Here is an 18,047-nt window from a genome sequence, read left to right on the forward strand (position 1 = left end):
CTTGCTAAGAAACCGATTCAGAGAGTTAAATCGGCTCAGTTTGTTGAGTTCAAACCGTATGCATATAAAAATCAATTTCTAGTTAATTTCAAATCAGTTTAACAACAAAAATAGTAACTATAGCTCACGATTTTACGGACCACATCAATTCAACACCAAGTTAACACAACCACATCAATTCAACACCAAGTTAACACGGCTCACTACTCATCAATTCATTACAAATTCATAATTCATATACACGTTAGCTCATGAGTCGGCTCGTTAACAAACAAAGTTGGTTCATTAACAAATCGAGCCGGTATATTAGCTTAGCTCGTAAAAAATTTCAAAGGTACCGAGCCAAACCGACGAGTATTTCATCTGGCCCTACTTGCTAGCTCCGACCAATTCTCACCCTTCGTCTCCCTCAAACCATACCCAGAGAAAGAAAGAAGAGTTCCATATATACACCAATGCAATATTTTATTTAGGCCCTGTTTCATATATACTTGTCTAGTAGAAGTATTAAATATAATTTAATTATAAACTAAATATACATATTAGGATTAAATATAATTTATTTAGGCCTTCGTTTAAACTTAGTCTTTATAATTACAGTTTTATAGTTAGACTAGATTTGATAACTGTAATTGACACTCAGACATTAAATTTGAACATTAAACTTCAGACCAACCAAACACCCCATAGTATTAAATTACCTTTGTATAAATCTGAATTGCAGAAGCTGTATTTTTTTCTCTTCTGACCAGAGCTATTTTGAAAACCCTATTTTTTTTAAGGGGTTTTCATTTGCTCAAAAGAAATTAGTTCATTTTTTCTAAGAAAAACACGGGAAAATGTTCCCACACTAGCCATAATCAATTGTCTTGTTGGCTCCACCGAAATAGATCATCGCGCCGCATAACCCCTTCGGCAGGTCAAAGCACCCCCCCCCCCCCCCCCATAGCAAAGACCGCCTTTCCAGCACGTGATATTTCAACAGCGCAACGATTTCTTACAGAGTAATTAAGCATATTCCAGTGAAAATCCAAAGCGACATTTGTGTTAACCAAGCGAATGAGCCCGACCTCTCGGTTGGAACTTGGAACACGGAACGGAACTGTCTGATCGCAGCAACTAAACCATACAGCCAGTCATATTTGGAACAGCTACAACGGTGCCTCATGACCTACATCGCCCGCCTGCCCTTAAAACTTGAATTCCTTCTTCTTCGACTTGCCTTCCTTCTCTTGCTTCCTCTTCCTCTTGTGAGCATTCTGCAGAGAGCGCTCACTCGTGTCAATCAGCCCAGCTATTCCAAATCAGAAGTGTCATGGAAGAATAGTACATACCTCTGCCACCATGTCACTGAAGTCCTCCTTTTGGTTCCGAAGCTTCTCTTCCTCTCGAGCTTCTTCATACCTGTTGCATTATCGGAAGAGAACAGGTCTGACTTCGGAAGAACAAAAAAAAACACTTATATCTCAACTGAACAAAGACATCAGTCGTTACTTGGCTGCCAGAACATCATCCATGGCTTCCAGTTCCTCGGGTTGGATGGTGACGTCCACCTTGTCTGACTTTTGATTCTTAAGCAGATCCACCTGCCACCGATTTTTTTTTAACACGAGTTTAGACGAAGACCAAGTATATCAAATATCAGGGAAACGAACTAGTTGCAAAGAGCACCCAAGGGGGTAGATGGAGGCAGCTCCAACACTCACCCTTTTCGGAGCTGATGATTTATCTTGTGTTCCCAACACATACCTGTAAAGCGAGCACTCACGGCATGAGATACATCTCTTTTTATGCTTAAAATAAATACAAAAGCAGGGGGAGCATGCAAAAGGTTTTGTGGTTAGGAGACGTACGTATGGCTTGACCCATATAGAGTCCCAGGGGCGATCCTTTCTTCCTTTTGTTCAAGAACCTTCAGAAGCCAAGGAAGGAACATGAGCAATGGATATTAACAAAGATACCACAAACCCCAGCAATACCACAAACATCTACTTACCTGGTACAGCGGCCGTTCTGCCTGCTTGTCAGTCTCCTTCCTCTGCAGCTTCCGAAGGTCGATAACATCAGGTGTTTCAACACCAGTTGGAGTACTGGTTGGAGGTAAAAAAAAGTTAGGCATACATGTCTACTGCATCAGCATTACTAAAGAAAAGGGAAAACAAGGACCTACAAAATACTAAAGAAAGAAATATAGTAAACCACCTTGAGATGGTATCGACAGACTGAATTCCGTCTTCCATTTCCTCGTCTTCCATTGGTTCTTCCTCTTCCTCCTCTTCCTCTTCTTCCTCCTCCTCTTCCTCCAAATCTCCCCAGTGTTTGCTGCGATCAACAGGTTCATCCTGCAAGGTTGAAGAAAACAAGTTCTGCTTCTAAATTGGCTCTGAACTCTGCAGTATTTGCCCACTAAAACGTAAAGTGAAACATACATCGTAGTTAGGTTCGTCCTGCTGCAGAACACCAAAAACGTCTCCATAGAGTGGACGTCCATGCTGTTGGCAAGGAACAATACAAGAGCTCATGAAAGGAACCTTGAGTACATCTAGACAGTGTCAAAGCGAGGTTTCAATAGAAAACATACCTCATCAACTGGTGGCTTTCCCCACTCCCCTGGTCTATAACCAAAACTGGCACCAGGGGGGATTGGGGCATTTAGACCTGGGATCTTCAGTTGGGGATAAGATGGAGGTGGACCATAGCGCTGGAACATTGTACATTGATCCAAGTTATCCAGTAACAGAGGCATTATCAATAGGAGAACATCTGAAATTCAGATTAAAAGAACAAACCTGCATGTTTATAAGCCATGGGGGAGGGGCGCCATCAGGCATACCAAGAGCATCTTTAAGCTCACGAGACAGCATGCCTGGCTTCATTTCCCTCAGTTTAACCTTTGGAATAAAGTAGAAATTAAGAACATGGTGAGTTATCACATCAAAACCGTACAATGACCATCTGGATGGTAATTGCTCTATCTTTGCAGTTATAACACAAAAAACATACGTACCTCAAATTCTTTGCCTTCATAATACAGATCACCATGACTAGACAGCTTGGGTTTTGTCTGATATTTGAAGAACGCGTCATGCAAAACCTGCCAAGAAAAATTTATTGTTACACAATCCATCTGTGTGACAGCAATCTCAAAACCAGGTAACTAGCCAAATCTAGGGCATAATATACTCCATAAGACATAAACACCAATAATTGCTAGTGATATGAAAACTACGATGAAGTGGTCACGACTTTAAGACAATAAAATTAAAATCAAATGTGGAGGCACGACGACAGTCAAAAACAGCCACACAACAAGATATCATGTGAATATATGACTAAGGAAGAAAGTACTAAGTAGAAATATGTCTGCTCATGGTCCTACTACTACCCTTTCACATTTCACGCTTTGTGGGTGGAAAGGAGTCTACCTGATAATCTATATCCATTTTGCCCATCTTGGGCTGCATACGCTCACGCTGTTTCTGTTTCAACTTCTTGCTATCCTCTTTCTCAATATAAGCCTGTGTATACATTTAGAAATCAATCAGGCGGTTCATGTTTATGCCACCAAACTGATATCAATAGTTCTGCAGTGTTCCACCAAGAAAAAAATTGGATAAGCAGAGAGAGGGAGAGGTAGATTACTGAGATACCAGAAGCAAGTTACCTGTCTTATCTTTTCTATTCCAGTTGCAGCAATGAAGTCAGGAAGCTGGAAAGGCTGTTTCTCAATACCTCTCTTCCCCTGAAACAACAAGATAGCATTGTAAATTCACTATATACAAACAAGAAACGGTTATAACTAACAGACGAATAAGAAAATATTGGTGTGCTTAAATATGTAGACTTCAGTAAGATTTGCAAAAAAAGAGAGAGGAAAACCACGTGTATTTGTGGTGTTAATTAATATATAAGGCACGTGAATTAATATTTAATGTCACAGACTCTAGCTGGACCTTAATCTATTCCATTCCACTGAAGAGGCCCCCAAGTGAAATAAACTAGTTACAATGATCCAATATATAGACTACAGAACCCACTCAAGTACTGCACCAGCAAGCCCAGCCGCCCCAGTTGTTATAGCCATCCCTGCAAGAATTAGGTATCTGTATAAGAGGTGTGAAACCATATCGACGTTGTGCTCCCACACCCCACACCCTCAGTGACTCGCCGAGAAGAGAATGCAAACACGATATGTAAATGTACACCAACTGATTTCAGCAAATGTAAGCACCCATATTTAAAATTAAATAGATGAGTTGAGAGTCACAAACCTGCAAGAACTTGCGCTTCTGAGACCAGTGCCTAGGGACAGGTACTGTATTTCGGTACGCCTTGAGATATACAAGCAATTTTGGATCTGCAGCAGTTGCATCCCAGACCTGGAATTGGAAAGAAAATGAGATGAAGATAGATGGTCTATACATAGTTGGTTTTTATCAACAAAAAATAAAATTGCTAGCAGCGGGGTCACTTCATTGGAATGAAAAGTGCACCTCCACGACGTCAGGTCTGTTGCATATCTGTTTGAGGTCTGCAATCTTCATCCTGCGTTCCAGCTTCTTCTTCTTATTGGATAGGCCTCCGTCCTTCTTCTTGTTTGCCTCCTGCTCATCATCTTCGTCGTCGTCATCATCATCCAGTGACCCCTTCTTTGTGGCATCAGCGGCACCCTCGTCTTTCTTATCATCCTGTCAGCGAACATCAGGACACCAGAGTTTGGGCTCACCAATCGACCGACCGACTGAAGAAACACTTGGTTAATCCAAATACCTCGGCCGCCGCTGCAGCAGCGTCCTTGAAGGTGAACTTCTCGAAGATGGCCTTGAAATCATCCAGGAGAGGGTCGTCAAGCTCGGCCTTCTCCGGCACGTACTCTATCTCCACCTCAACCTGGAGCAAATCCAAATACATCACGTTCAGAAACCCTAGATCTTCGGCCCCGTGCCCGTGCGTGGCCGACTTGCAAATGGAGACGGAGGATGCGGCGCGGAAAGTAGCTCACCTGTGGCTCGGGGTTGGGATCGGCGTTCTCCTTGGCGTCGGAGCTGGAAGCTCCCCCGTCAGCGTCCTGGGCATCAGCCTCAGTGACGGACTTGTTCTTCTTGGCCTTGCTGCGGCGGCGTCGGCGGCGGTCGGCCTCCCGCGTCTTGGTCTTGGAGAGGCCGGAGGCTGTAGTTGGCGGCGGGTTGGGGCTGGGGTCTACCTCGGCGGCGGCGGCCATAGTCGCGAGGAGGACGAGACAAGAGAAGAAGGCGGTAGGCCGGTTGGCGTGTGTGCGGTGTCAGTGTGTTTCACTCGCGTTTTTTTTAACTCGACCAAGGCCCTGTTTTCAATTGTTGTATGATATCAAAATGCAACATAAATATTGAGGAACGAAAGTTTTGGTCTTCAAGTTGATAGACGTAATAGTTCGATTCTTCTAGGAGTTAGGTTTTAACATATAACTAGTCGATTATCCGTGTGTTGTGACAACTTACAACAATACTCACGTAAACTATCCATCAAAAAAATTTAAGATCTTTTATTGATGGTCTCCGCTCTCTGTATAATATTTTTTGATTTGGCTAACTGATGTTATTGTTTACTCTATGCAATATGTCTTGGTACAATACAGCCAATGAAGTGAGCGATTACAAGAGAGCTCATAACGACTGACTGAACAAACAGAGATTATAAAATGACATAATTCCACCATACAGAGACCAAATAAGACAAAGTTTGTAAGCTCAAGTTTCTAAAATAAGTCACATGAAGTCAAACTTATAAAAAAAATAGATCAAAATATAGAGTGATTGTTAAAGTCAGGCATTAATAAAACTTGATGCGCTCCATATAAATTATGCTACTTCGTATCAATTACTAACGTTTAAAACCAACAAATAATCTTTCATTTTACTGTTAGTGTGACAAATTATTGTTGTTCCATCCAATTCAGCAACCTCAAACACCATGGAATTCATTGCGCCAATGTGGTCTTCGAAACGACCTAATGCTTCCAAGAGCCAAGAACGACGTGTCGTGCTTGGGTTGTAGCCTCGACTCGTAGTACTGACCCGGCCCGACATGATTATATTTTTTATTTTACAAAAAACATATATACATATTGTCGGGGACCATAATTAGGGGTACCCTCAAGGCTCCTGATTCTCAGCTGGTAACCCCCATCAGCACGAAGCTGCAAAGGCCTGATGAGTGCGATTAAGTCAGGGATCGGTCCATTCACGGGACTCGATCACGCCTCGCCCGAGCCTAGCCTCGGGCAAGGGCAGCCGACCCCGGAGGATCTCCGTCTCGCCCGAGGCCCACCTCCAGCGACGAACATACTTCCGGATTGCCCGAGGCCCTGTCTTCGCCAAGAAGCAACCCTAACCGAATCGCCGCGCCAACTGACCAAATCACAGGAGCATTTAATGCAAAGGTGGCCTGACACCTTTATCCTGACGCACGCCCTTCAGTCAGCAGAGCCGAAGTGACCGCAGTCACTTCGCCGCTCCACTGACCGGCCTGACAGAAGGACAGCGCCGCCTGCGCCGCTCCGACTGCTGCGCCACTCGGCAGAGTGCGGCTGACGGGCAGTCAGGCCTGGCCTCAAGCACCATATGAAACTCCGCTTCGCTCGACCCAGGGCTCGGACTCGGGCTCAGCCCCGGAAGACGGCGAACTCCGCTCCGCCCGACCCAGGGCTCGAACTCGGGCTCAGCCCCGGAAGACGACGAACTCTGCTCCGCCCGACCCAGGGCTCGGACTCGGGCTCAGCCCCGGAAGACGGCGAACTCCGCTCCGCCAGACCCAGGGCTCGAACTCGGGCTAAGCCCCGGAAGACGGCGAACTGAAAGGGAATTAGGCTTACACCTAGTTCCTAAATAATTTTGGTGGTTGAATTACCCAACACAAACTAATAGACTAACTAGTTTGCTCTAGTGTATAAATTATACAGGTGTAAAAGGTTCACACTCAGCCAATAAAAAGACCAAATGTTGGGTTCAATAAAAGAGCAAAGGAGCAACCGAAGGCTCCTCTGGTCTGGCACACCGGACTGTCCGGTGTGCCACCGGACAGTGTCCGGTGCACCAGAGGAATCCAACTCCAACTCGTCACCTTCGGGAAAATCCAGAGCCAGCGCGCTATAATTCACCGGACTGTCCGGTGTACACCGGACAGTGTCCGGTGCTCCAACGGGACGCGGCTCAGAAACTCGCCAGCCTCGGGATTTCATGAAGGCTGCTCCGCTATAATTCACCGGACATGTCCGGTGTGCACCGGACTGTCCGGTGCATCCTCGGAGCAACGGCTACTTCACGCCAACGGCTACCTGCAACGCATTAAATGTGCGCGCAGCGCGCGCAGAAGGCAGGCGAGCCCATACCGGGGCACCGGACACTGAACAGTTCATGTCCGGTGCGCCACCGGACATCGAGGCGGGCCCAGAAGTCAGAACTCCAACGGTCAGATTCCAACGGCACTGGTGACGTGGCTGGGGCACCGGACATGTCCGGTGTGCACCGGACTGTCCGGTGCGCCATCGAACAGACAGCCTCCACCAACGGTCAAGTTTGGTGGTTGGGGCTATAAATACCCCAACCACCCCACCATTCATTGTATCCAAGTTTTCCACTTCTCAACCACTTACAAGAGCTAGGCATTCAATTCTAGACACATTAAAGAGATCAAATCCTCCCCAATTCTACACAAGGCTTTAGTGATTAGCGAGAGAGATTTGCCGTGTTCTTTTGAGCTCTTGCGCTTGGATTGCTTCTTTTCTTTCTCACTTGTTCTTGTGATCAAAACTCCATTGTAATCAAGGCAAGAGGCACCAATTGTGTGGTGGCCTATGCGGGGAAGTTTTGTTCCCGGTTTCGATTTGAGAAGAGAAGCTCACACGGTCCGAGGGACCGTTTGAGAGAGGGAAGGGTTGAAAGAGACCCGGCCTTTGTGGCCTCCTCAACGGGGAGTAGGTTTGAGAGAACCGAACCTCGGTAAAACAAATCCACGTGTCTCACTTCATTATTCGCTTGCTATTTGTTTTCACCCTCTCTCACGGACTCGTTTTTATTTCTAACGCTAACCCGGCTTGTAGTTGTGTTTATATTTGTAAATTTCAGTTTCGCCCTATTCACCCCCCTCTAGGCGACTATCAATTGGTATCGGAGCCCGGTGCTTCATTAGAGCCTAACCGCTCGAAGTGATGTCGGGAGATCACGCCAAGAAGGAGATGGAGACCGGCGAAAAGCCCACTACAAGCCACGGGAGCACTTCATCGGAAGAGTCCCGCACCAAGAGAAAGGAGAAGAAGAACTCCTCCAAAGGGAAGGAGAAGAAGTCTTCTTCACACCACAAGGAGAAGAAGGAGAAATCCTCTTCTCACAAGACGCGTCGGAGTGGGGACAAGAAAAAGCGGATGAGGAAAGTGGTCTACTACGAGACCGATTCTTCATCGCCATCCACCTCCGGCTCCGACGCGGCGTCCGTCACTTCTAAGCGTCAAGAGCGCAAGAAGTATAGTAAGATCCCCCTACGCTACCCTCGCATTTCTAAACATACACCTTTACTTTCCGTCCCATTAGGCAAACCACCAACTTTTGATGGTGAAGATTATGCTAGGTGGAGTGATTTAATGCGATTTCATCTAACCTCACTCCACAAAAGTATATGGGACGTTGTTGAGTTTGGTGCACAGGTACCATCCGTAGGGGATGAAGACTATGATGAGGATGAGGTGGCCCAAATCGAGCACTTCAACTCTCAAGCGACAACAATACTTCTCGCCTCTCTAAGTAGAGAGGAATATAACAAAGTGCAAGGGTTGAAGAGCGCCAAGGAGGTTTGGGATGTGCTCAAAACCGCTCACGAAGGAGATGGGCTCACAAAGATCACCAAGCGGGAGACGATCGAGGGGGAGCTCGGTCGGTTCCGGCTTCGCAAAGGGGAGGAGCCACAAAACATGTACAACCGGCTCAAGACCTTGGTGAATCAAGTGCGCAACCTCGGGAGCAAAAAGTGGGATGACCACGAGGTGGTTAAGGTTATTCTAAGATCTCTTATTTTCCTTAACCCTACTCAAGTTCAATTAATCCGTGGCAACCCAAGGTATACACTAATGACCCCCGAGGAAGTAATCGGGAATTTTGTAAGTTTTGAGTGCATGATCGAAGGCTCGAGGAAGATCAACGAGCTTGATGATCCCTCCACATCCGAAGCTCAACCCGTCGCATTCAAGGCGACAGAGGAAAAGAAGGAGGAGTCTACACCAAGTAGACAACCAATCGACGCCTCCAAGCTCGACAATGAGGAAATGGCGCTCGTCATCAAGAGCTTCCGCCAAATCCTCAAGCAACGGAAAGGGAAGGACTACAAATCCCGTTCCAAGAAGGTTTGCTACAAGTGTGGTAAGCCCGGTCACTTTATTGCTAAATGTCCATTATCAAGTGACAGTGACAGGGATAACGACAAGAAGGGCAAGAGGAGAGAAAAGAAGAGGTACCACAAGAAGAGGGGCGGCGATGCCCACGTGTGCCGCGAATGGAACTCCGACGAGAGCTCCACCGACTTCTCCTCCGACGACGAGGACGCCGCCAACATCGCCGTCATCAAGGGACTCCTCTTCCCCAACGTCGGCCACAAGTGCCTCATGGCAAAAGACGGCAAAAGGAAGAAGGTTAAATCTAAATCCTCCACTAAATACGAGTCCTCTAGTGATGATAATGCTAGTGATGAGGAAAATAATTTGCGTACCCTTTTTGCCAACCTTAACATGGAACAAAAAGAAAAGTTGAATGAATTGATTAGTGCCATTGATGAAAAAGATGACCTTTTGGATTCCTAAGAGGATTTTCTAATTAAAGAAAATAAGAAACATGTTAAGGTTAAGAATGCTTATGCTCTAGAGGTAGAAAAATGTGAAAAATTGTCTAGTGAGCTAAGCACTTGCCATGAGACCATTAACAACCTTAGAAAAGAAAATGATAAATTAATTGCTAAGGTTGATTCTCATGTTTATATTGATTCAACTTCCAATCCTAGAAATGATAATGTTGATTTACTTGCTAGGATTGATAAATTGAATGTCTCTATTGCTAGCCTTAGAAATGAGAATGAGAAATTAATTGCTAAGGCTAAAGAATTAGATGTTTGCAATGTTACAATTTCCAATCTTAGAGATAACAATGATATTTTGCATGCTAAGATTGTTGAACTTAATTCTTGCAAACCCTCTACATCTACTAATGAGCATGTGTCTATTTGTGATAGATGTAGAGATGTTGATATCAATGCTATTCATGATCACATGGCCTTAATTAAACAGCAAAATGATCATATAGCGTTATTAAATGCTAAAATTGCCGAGCATAACTTAGAAAATGAAAAGTTTAAATTTGCTAGAAGTATGCTCTATAATGGGAGACGCCCTGGCATCAAGGATGGCATTGGCTTCCAAAGGAGAGACAATGTCAAACTTGATGTCCCTCCTAAAACTTGTCTAACTTTGTTAAGGGCAAGGCTCCCATGCCTCAGGATAACGAGGGTTACATTTTGTACCCTGCCGGCTATCCCGAGAGCAAAATTAAGAAAATTCATTCTAGGAAGTCTCACTCTGGCCCTAACCATGCTTTTATGTATAAGGGTGAGACATCTAGCTCTAGGCAACCAACCCGTGCCAAGTTACCTAAAAGAAAAACTCCTATTGCATCAAATGATCATAGCATTTCATTTAAAACTTTTGATGCATCTTATGTGCTTACTAACAAATCCGGCAAGGTAGTTGCCAAGTTTGTTGGGGGCAAACACAAGGGTTCCAAGACTTGTGTTTGGGTACCCAAAGTTCTTGTTTCTAATGCCAAAGGACCCAAAACCGTTTGGGTACCTAAAGTAAAGAACTAAAATTGTTTTGTAGGTTTATGCATCTGGGGGCTCAAGTTGGATCATCGACAGCGGGTGCACAAACCACATGACAGGGGAGAAGAAGATGTTCTCCTCCTACGAGAAAAACCAAGATCTCCAACGAGCTATCACATTCGGGGATGGAAATCAAGGTTTGGTCAAAGGTCTTGGTAAAATAGCTATATCACCTGACCATACTATTTCCAATGTTTTTCTTGTAGATTCTTTAGATTACATTTTGCTTTCTGTATCCCAATTATGCAAAATGGGCTACAACTGTCTATTCACTGATATAGGTGTCACTGTCTTTAGAAGAAGTGATGATTCAATAGCATTTAAGGGTGTGTTAGAGGGTCAGCTATACTTAGTAGATTTTGATAGAGCTGAACTCGACACATGCTTAATTGCTAAGACTAACATGGGCTGGCTCTGGCATCGCCGACTAGCACATGTTGGGATGAAGAATCTTCACAAGCTTCTAAAGGGAGAACACATTTTAGGATTAACAAATGTTCATTTTGAGAAAGACAGGATTTGTAGCGCATGCCAGGCAGGAAAGCAAGTTGGAGCCCATCATCCACACAAGAACATCATGACGACCGACAGGCCGCTTGAGCTACTCCACATGGATCTATTCGGCCCGATCGCTTACATAAGCATCGGCGGGAGTAAGTATTGTCTTGTAATAGTGGATGATTATTCTCGCTTCACTTGGGTATTCTTTTTACAGGAAAAATCTCAAACCCAAGAGACCTTAAAGGGATTCTTGAGACGAGCTCAAAATGAGTTCGGCTTAAGGATCAAGAAGATTAGAAGCGACAACGGGTCGGAGTTCAAGAACTCACAAATCGAAGGCTTCCTTGAGGAGGAGGGCATCAAGCATGAGTTCTCTTCTCCCTACACACCACAACAAAATGGTGTAGTGGAGAGGAAGAATCGAACTCTATTGGACATGGCAAGAACCATGCTTGATGAATACAAGACTTCGGATCGGTTTTGGGCCGAGGCGGTCAACACCGCCTGCTACGCCATCAACCGGTTATACCTACACCAAATCCTCAAGAAGACATCTTATGAACTCCTAACCGGTAAAAAGCCCAATATTTCATATTTTAGAGTCTTTGGTAGCAAATGCTTTATTCTTATTAAAAGAGGTAGGAAATCTAAATTTGCTCCTAAGACTGTAGAAGGTTTTTTACTAGGATATGATTCAAACACAAGGGCATATAGGGTCTTTAACAAGTCCACTGGACAAGTTGAAGTTTCTTGTGACGTTGTGTTTGATGAGACTAACGGCTCTCAAGTAGAGCAAGTTGATCTTGATGAGATAGGTGATGAAGAGGCTCCATGCATCACACTAAGGAACATGTCCATTGGGGATGTGTGCCCTAAGGAATCCGAAGAGCCTCCAAATACACAAGATCAACCATCCTCCTCCACGCAAGCATCTCCACCGACTCAAAATGAGGATGAAGCTCAAGTTGATGAAGTAGAAGATCAAACAAATGAGCCACCTCAAGATGACGGCAATGATCAAGGGGGAGATGCAAATGATCAAGTCAAGGAGGATGAAGAGCAAAGGCCGCCACACCCAAGAGTCCACCAAGCAATCCAACGAGATCACCCCGTCAACACCATCCTCGGCGACATTCATAAGGGGGTAACTACTAGATCTCGAGTTGCACATTTTTGTGAGCATTACTCTTTTGTTTCCTCTATTGAGCCACACAGGGTAGAGGAAGCACTACAAGATTCGGATTGGGTGGTGGCGATGCAAGAGGAGCTCAACAACTTCACTAGGAATAAGGTATGGGATTTGGTTCCACGTCCTAATCAAAATGTTGTAGGAACCAAATGGGTCTTCCGCAACAAGCAAGATGAGCATGGTGTGGTGACAAGGAACAAAGCTCGACTTGTGGCCAAGGGATACTCCCAAGTCGAAGGTTTGGATTTTGATGAAACCTATGCACCCGTAGCTAGGCTTGAGTCAATTCGCATATTATGGGCCTATGCTACTTACCATGGCTTTAAGCTTTATCAAATGGACGTGAAAAGTGCCTTCCTCAATGGACCAATCAAGGAAGAGGTCTATGTTGAGCAACCTCCCGGCTTTGAAGACAGTGAGTACCCTAACCATGTCTATAAGCTCTCTAAGGCGCTTTATGGGCTCAAGCAAGCCTTAAGAGCATGGTATGAATGCCTTAGAGATTTCCTTATTGCTAATGGCTTCAAAGTCGGAAAGGCCGATCCTACTCTATTTACTAAAACTCTTGAGAATGACTTGTTTGTATGTCAAATTTATGTTGATGACATTATATTTGGGTCTACTAACGAGTCTACATGTGAAGAGTTTAGTAGGATCATGACTCAAAAGTTCGAGATGTCTATGATGGGGGAGTTGAAGTATTTCTTAGGATTTCAAGTGAAGCAACTCCAAGAGGGCACCTTCATTAGCCAAACGAAGTACACTCAAGACATTCTAAACAAGTTTGGGATGAAGGATGCCAAGCCCATCAAGACACCCATGGGAACTAATGGGCATCTCGACCTCGACACGGGAGGTAAGCCCGTGGATCAAAAGGTATACCAGTCGATGATAGGTTCTTTACTCTATTTATGTGCATCTCGACCGGATATTATGCTTTCCGTATGCATGTGTGCAAGATTCCAAGCCGACCCTAAGGAAGCTCACCTTACGGCCGTAAAACGAATCTTGAGATATTTGGCTTATACTCCTAAGTTTGGGCTTTGGTATCCTAGGGGATCCACTTTTGATTTGATTGGTTATTCGGATGCCGATTGGGCGGGGTGAAAAATCAATAGGAAGAGCACATCAGGGACTTGCCAGTTCTTGGGAAGATCCTTGGTGTCTTGGGCTTCAAAGAAGCAGAATTCAGTCGCTCTTTCCACCGCCGAAGCCGAGTACATTGCCGCAGGCCATTGTTGCGCGCAATTACTTTGGATGAGGCAAACCCTGCGGGACTACGGTTACAAATTAACCAAAGTCCCTTTGCTATGTGATAATGAGAGTGCAATCAAGATGGCGGATAATCCCGTCGAGCATAGCCGCACTAAACACATAGCCATTCGATATCACTTTTTAAGGGATCACCAACAAAAGGGAGATATCGAGATTTCATATATTAACACTAAAGATCAATTAGCCGATATCTTTACCAAGCCACTTGATGAACAATCTTTTAACAAACTTAGGCATGAGCTAAATATTCTTGATTCTAGGAACTTCTTTTGTTAACTTGCACACATAGCTCATTTTACATACCTTTGATCATACCTCTTTCATATGCTATGACTAATGTGTTTTCAAGTGCATTTCAAACCAAGTCATAGGAATATTGAAAGGGAATTGGAGTCTTCGGCGAAGACAAAGGCTTCCACTCCGTAACTCATCCTTCACCGTCACTCCAAGCAACTCTCCATTCTTGGGGGAGAAAGCATGAGCACCAAGCAAAAGGACTTCGTCTTTGGTATAATCTTAACTCATTTATTTATGACCAAAAGGGAAGAAAGTATGTCAAAGGGCTCTAATGATTCCGTTTTTGGCGATTCATGCCAAAGGGGGAGAAAGTAAGAGCCCAAAGCAAAAGGACCGCACCACCACCAATTTCAAAAACTTCGTGTTTTCCAAGAATATTATCAATTGGTTTCCTATTGTGTTCAAAAGGGGGAGAAAGTAGTATTTCAAAAATGATATATCAAAACCCTCTTGAACACTAAGAGGAGGATCTCATTTAGGGGGAGTTTTGTTTAGTCAAAGGAGAAACATTTGAAACGGGGGGAGAAAATTTCAAATCTTGAAAATGCTTTACAAAATCTTATTCATTTACCTTTGACTATTTGCAAAAGAACTTTGAAAAGGATTTACAAAAGAGTTTGCAAAAACAAAACCTATGGTGCAAGCGTGGTCCAAAATGTTAATTAAGAAAGAAACGATCCATGCATATCTTGTAAGTATCTATATTGGCTCAATTCCAAGCAACCTTTACACTTACAGTATGCAAACTAGTTCAATTATGCACCTCTATACTTGCTTTGGTTTGTGTTGGCATCAATCACCAAAAAGGGGAGACTGAAAGGGAATTAGGCTTACACCTAGTTCCTAAATAATTTTGGTGGTTGAATTGCCCAACACAAACTAATGGACTAACTAGTTTGCTCTAGTGTATAAATTATACAGGTGTAAAAGGTTCACACTCAATCAATAAAAAGACCAAATGTTGGGTTCAACAAAAGAGCAAAGGAGCAACCGAAGGCTCCTCTGGTCTGGCACACCGGACTGTCCGGTGTGCCACCGGACAGTGTCCGGTGCACCACCGGACAGTGTCCGGTGCACCAGAGGAATCCAACTGCAACTCGTCACCTTCGGGAAAATCCAGAGCCAGCGCGCTATAATTCACCGGACTGACCGGTGTACACCGGACAGTGTCCGGTGCTCCAACGGGACGCGGCTCAGAAACTCGCCAGCCTCGGGATTTCATGAAGGCTGCTCCGCTATAATTCATCGGACATGTCCGGTGTGCACCGGACTGTCCGGTGCATCCTCGGAGCAACGGCTACTTCGCGCCAACGGCTACCTGCAACGCATTAAATGCGCGCGCAGCGCGCGCAGAAGGCAGGCGAGCCCATACCGGCGCACCGGACACTGAACAGTTCATGTCCGGTGCGCCACCGGACATCGAGGCGGGCCCAGAAGTCAGAACTCCAACGGTCAGATTCCAACGGCACTGGTGACGTGGCTGGGGCACCGGACATGTCCGGTGTGCACCGGACTGTCCGGTGCGCCATCGAACAGACAGCCTCCACCAACGGTCAAGTTTGGTGGTTGGGGCTATAAATACCCCAACCACCCCACCATTCATTGTATCCAAGTTTTCCACTTCTCAACCACTTACAAGAGCTAGACATTCAATTCTAGACACATTAAAGAGATCAAATCCTCTCCAATTCTACACAAGGCTTTAGTGATTAGCGAGAGAGATTTGCCGTGTTCTTTTGAGCTCTTGCGCTTGGATTGCTTCTTTTCTTTCTCACTTGTTCTTGTGATCAAAACTCCATTGTAATCAAGGCAAGAGGCACCAATTGTGTGGTGGCCCTTGCGGGGAAGTTTTGTTCCCGGTTTCGATTTGAGAAGAGAAGCTCACACGGTCCGAGGGACCGTTTGAGAGAGGGAAGGGTTGAAAGAGACCCGGCCTTTGTGGCCTCCTCAACGGGGAGTAGGTTTGAGAGAACCGAACCTCGGTAAAACAAATCCACGTGTCTCACTTCATTATTCGCTTGCTATTTGTTTTCACCCTCTCTCACGGACTCGTTTTTATTTCTAACGCTAACCCGGCTTGTAGTTGTGTTTATATTGTAAATTTGAGTTTCGCCCTATTCACCCCCCCTCTAGGCGACTATCACGAACTCCGCTCCGCCCGACCCAGGGCTCGGACTCGGGCTCAGCCCCTGAAGACGACGAACTCCGCTTCGCCCGACCCCAGGGCTCGGACTCAGCCCTGGCCTCAGCAGACGGTCTCCGCCTCGCCCGACCCAGGGGCTCGGACTCGACCTCGGCCACGGAAGACAGACTCGACCTCGACCTCGAAGGAGCCTCCACATCGCCCAACCTAGGGCGCGGACCGGCCACGTCAACGAGAGGCGCCATCATTACCCTACCCCAAGCTGACTCAGGCTATGGGAAACAAGACCGGCGTCCCATCTGGCTCGCTCCGCCAGACAAAGTAATGATGGCGCCCCGCACGCTCTATGACGATGGCGGCTCTCAGCCCCCTTACGGAAGCAAGAGGACGTCAGCAAGGACTCGACAGCCCCGACAGTTGTCCTTCCGCCAGGCTCCAGCGCTCCTCCGACGGCCACGACACCACACGAACCGGGTGCCCAAACCTCTCCGGATGCCACGATGCCACGATGGCATGTACTTAGGGCGCTAGCTCTCCTCCGCTAGACACGTTAGCACTCTGCTACACCCCCATTGTACACCTGGATCCTCTCCTTATGCCTATAAAAGGAAGGACCAGGGCCCTCTTACGGAGGGTGGCCCGCGCGGGGACGAGGATGGGACAGGCGCTCGCGTGAGGCCGCTCGCTCCCTCTCCCGCGTGGACGCTTGTAACCCCCTACTGCAAGCGCACCCGACCTGGGCGCGGGACGAACACGAAGGCTCAGGATTTCCACCTCTCTCACGCCCGTCTCCGGCCACCTTTTCCCCCCTTCGCGCTCGGCCTCGCGCCGACCCATCTGGGCTGGGGCACGCGGCGACATTTCACTCGTCGGCCCAGGGACCCCCCGGTCTCGAAACGCCGACAGTTGGCGCGCCAGGTAGGGGCCTGCTGCGTGTTGACAAACAGCTTCCCGTCAAGCTCCAGATGGGCAGTCTCCAGCAACCTCTCCAGCCCGGGACGGTGCTCCGTTTCGGGAGTCTTGAGTTCATGTCCCTCGATGGCAGCTACGAATGATACTCCTTTCCCCGTCGTGCGACAGCAGCAAGGGCGGCCGACAGCCCGCCCGCCGGCGGCGGAATCGACAACGTCTTCCCCGCGTGGTGGAAGAACAACATTCGAGCTCACCCTGTCTTCTCCCCCGCCGACGGAGGAGGAGGCGGGGCAACCAAGGCCAAGCAGGAGGCAGCGCCTCGTCGGCTGTCGAGCGAGTCGACAGCGCCGGCACCCCAACGGGGGGTGCGCCGGGCATCGACCTCGCGTTTGAGACGAAGACGAGCGCCGCCTCCCCGCAACGCGCCAATTCCAAGCAAACGGACGACGCCAGCACGCTCGCGAAAGGCTTGCTGGGCGTCACCCTCGTACCTGAGACGACGGTGCAGTCAGTCCCTGACGTGACTTCATCACCACCCGTCGACCAAGAGGTACCGATCGATTCCCATCTCACGCCCCTTGGATTCAGCCTCGACCCGCCAAGCGGCTTCGCTTTGGCGGACGCTCTCGTAGAGGCGAGTCCAAACCCTTTGGGGTTTCGTATGCGGTCACCCTGGGACCGGCTGACGGACGTCTCGACCTACGGGCCCTCTGGGTCCGAGGAAGACGACGTGCCCGACTTCTGTTGGGATTTCTCCAGACTTAGTAACCCCAGTGCCATGCGGGACTTCATGACCGCATGCGACTACTGCCTTTCCGACTGTTCCGACGGTAGCCG

General features: G+C 46.9%; 1 protein-coding gene across 1 annotated transcript; it reads right to left on the reverse strand.

Annotated features, from left to right (window-relative positions):
* Window positions 1-963: 963 nt before the first annotated feature.
* On the reverse strand, window positions 964-5,264 carry LOC100272396 (uncharacterized). The gene is made up of 17 exons (NM_001146876.1): window positions 5,003-5,264; window positions 4,771-4,890; window positions 4,494-4,688; window positions 4,272-4,379; window positions 3,665-3,742; window positions 3,426-3,518; window positions 3,008-3,094; window positions 2,790-2,891; window positions 2,582-2,701; window positions 2,430-2,492; window positions 2,203-2,342; window positions 1,997-2,090; window positions 1,854-1,912; window positions 1,707-1,749; window positions 1,495-1,586; window positions 1,335-1,404; window positions 964-1,259 (listed from the first exon to the last, which is right to left on the reverse strand). Exons 1-17 carry the CDS (start codon window positions 5,219-5,221, stop codon window positions 1,191-1,193), a joined length of 1,752 nt encoding a protein of 583 aa, NP_001140348.1. The 5' UTR covers window positions 5,222-5,264; the 3' UTR covers window positions 964-1,190.
* Between the last annotated feature and the right edge of the window lie 12,783 nt (window positions 5,265-18,047).

Source organism: Zea mays, chromosome 5 (genome assembly GCF_902167145.1).
Source record: "Zea mays cultivar B73 chromosome 5, Zm-B73-REFERENCE-NAM-5.0, whole genome shotgun sequence".
Taxonomy (NCBI): Eukaryota; Viridiplantae; Streptophyta; class Magnoliopsida; order Poales; family Poaceae; genus Zea; species Zea mays.

What these genes read in the sequence shown, in the direction of transcription:
- LOC100272396 (NM_001146876.1), bottom strand. Translation starts at nt 5,221, where the DNA reads ATGGCCGCCGCCGCCGAGGTAGACCCCAGCCCCAACCCGCCGCCAACT. An exon ending in TCTGTCGATACCATCTCAAG is followed by an intron (nt 2,091 to 2,202) that starts GTGGTTTACTAT and finishes ACCTCCAACCAG; the next exon opens with TACTCCAACTGGTGTTGAAA. An exon ending in CAGAACGGCCGCTGTACCAG is followed by an intron (nt 1,913 to 1,996) that starts GTAAGTAGATGT and finishes TGGCTTCTGAAG; the next exon opens with GTTCTTGAACAAAAGGAAGA.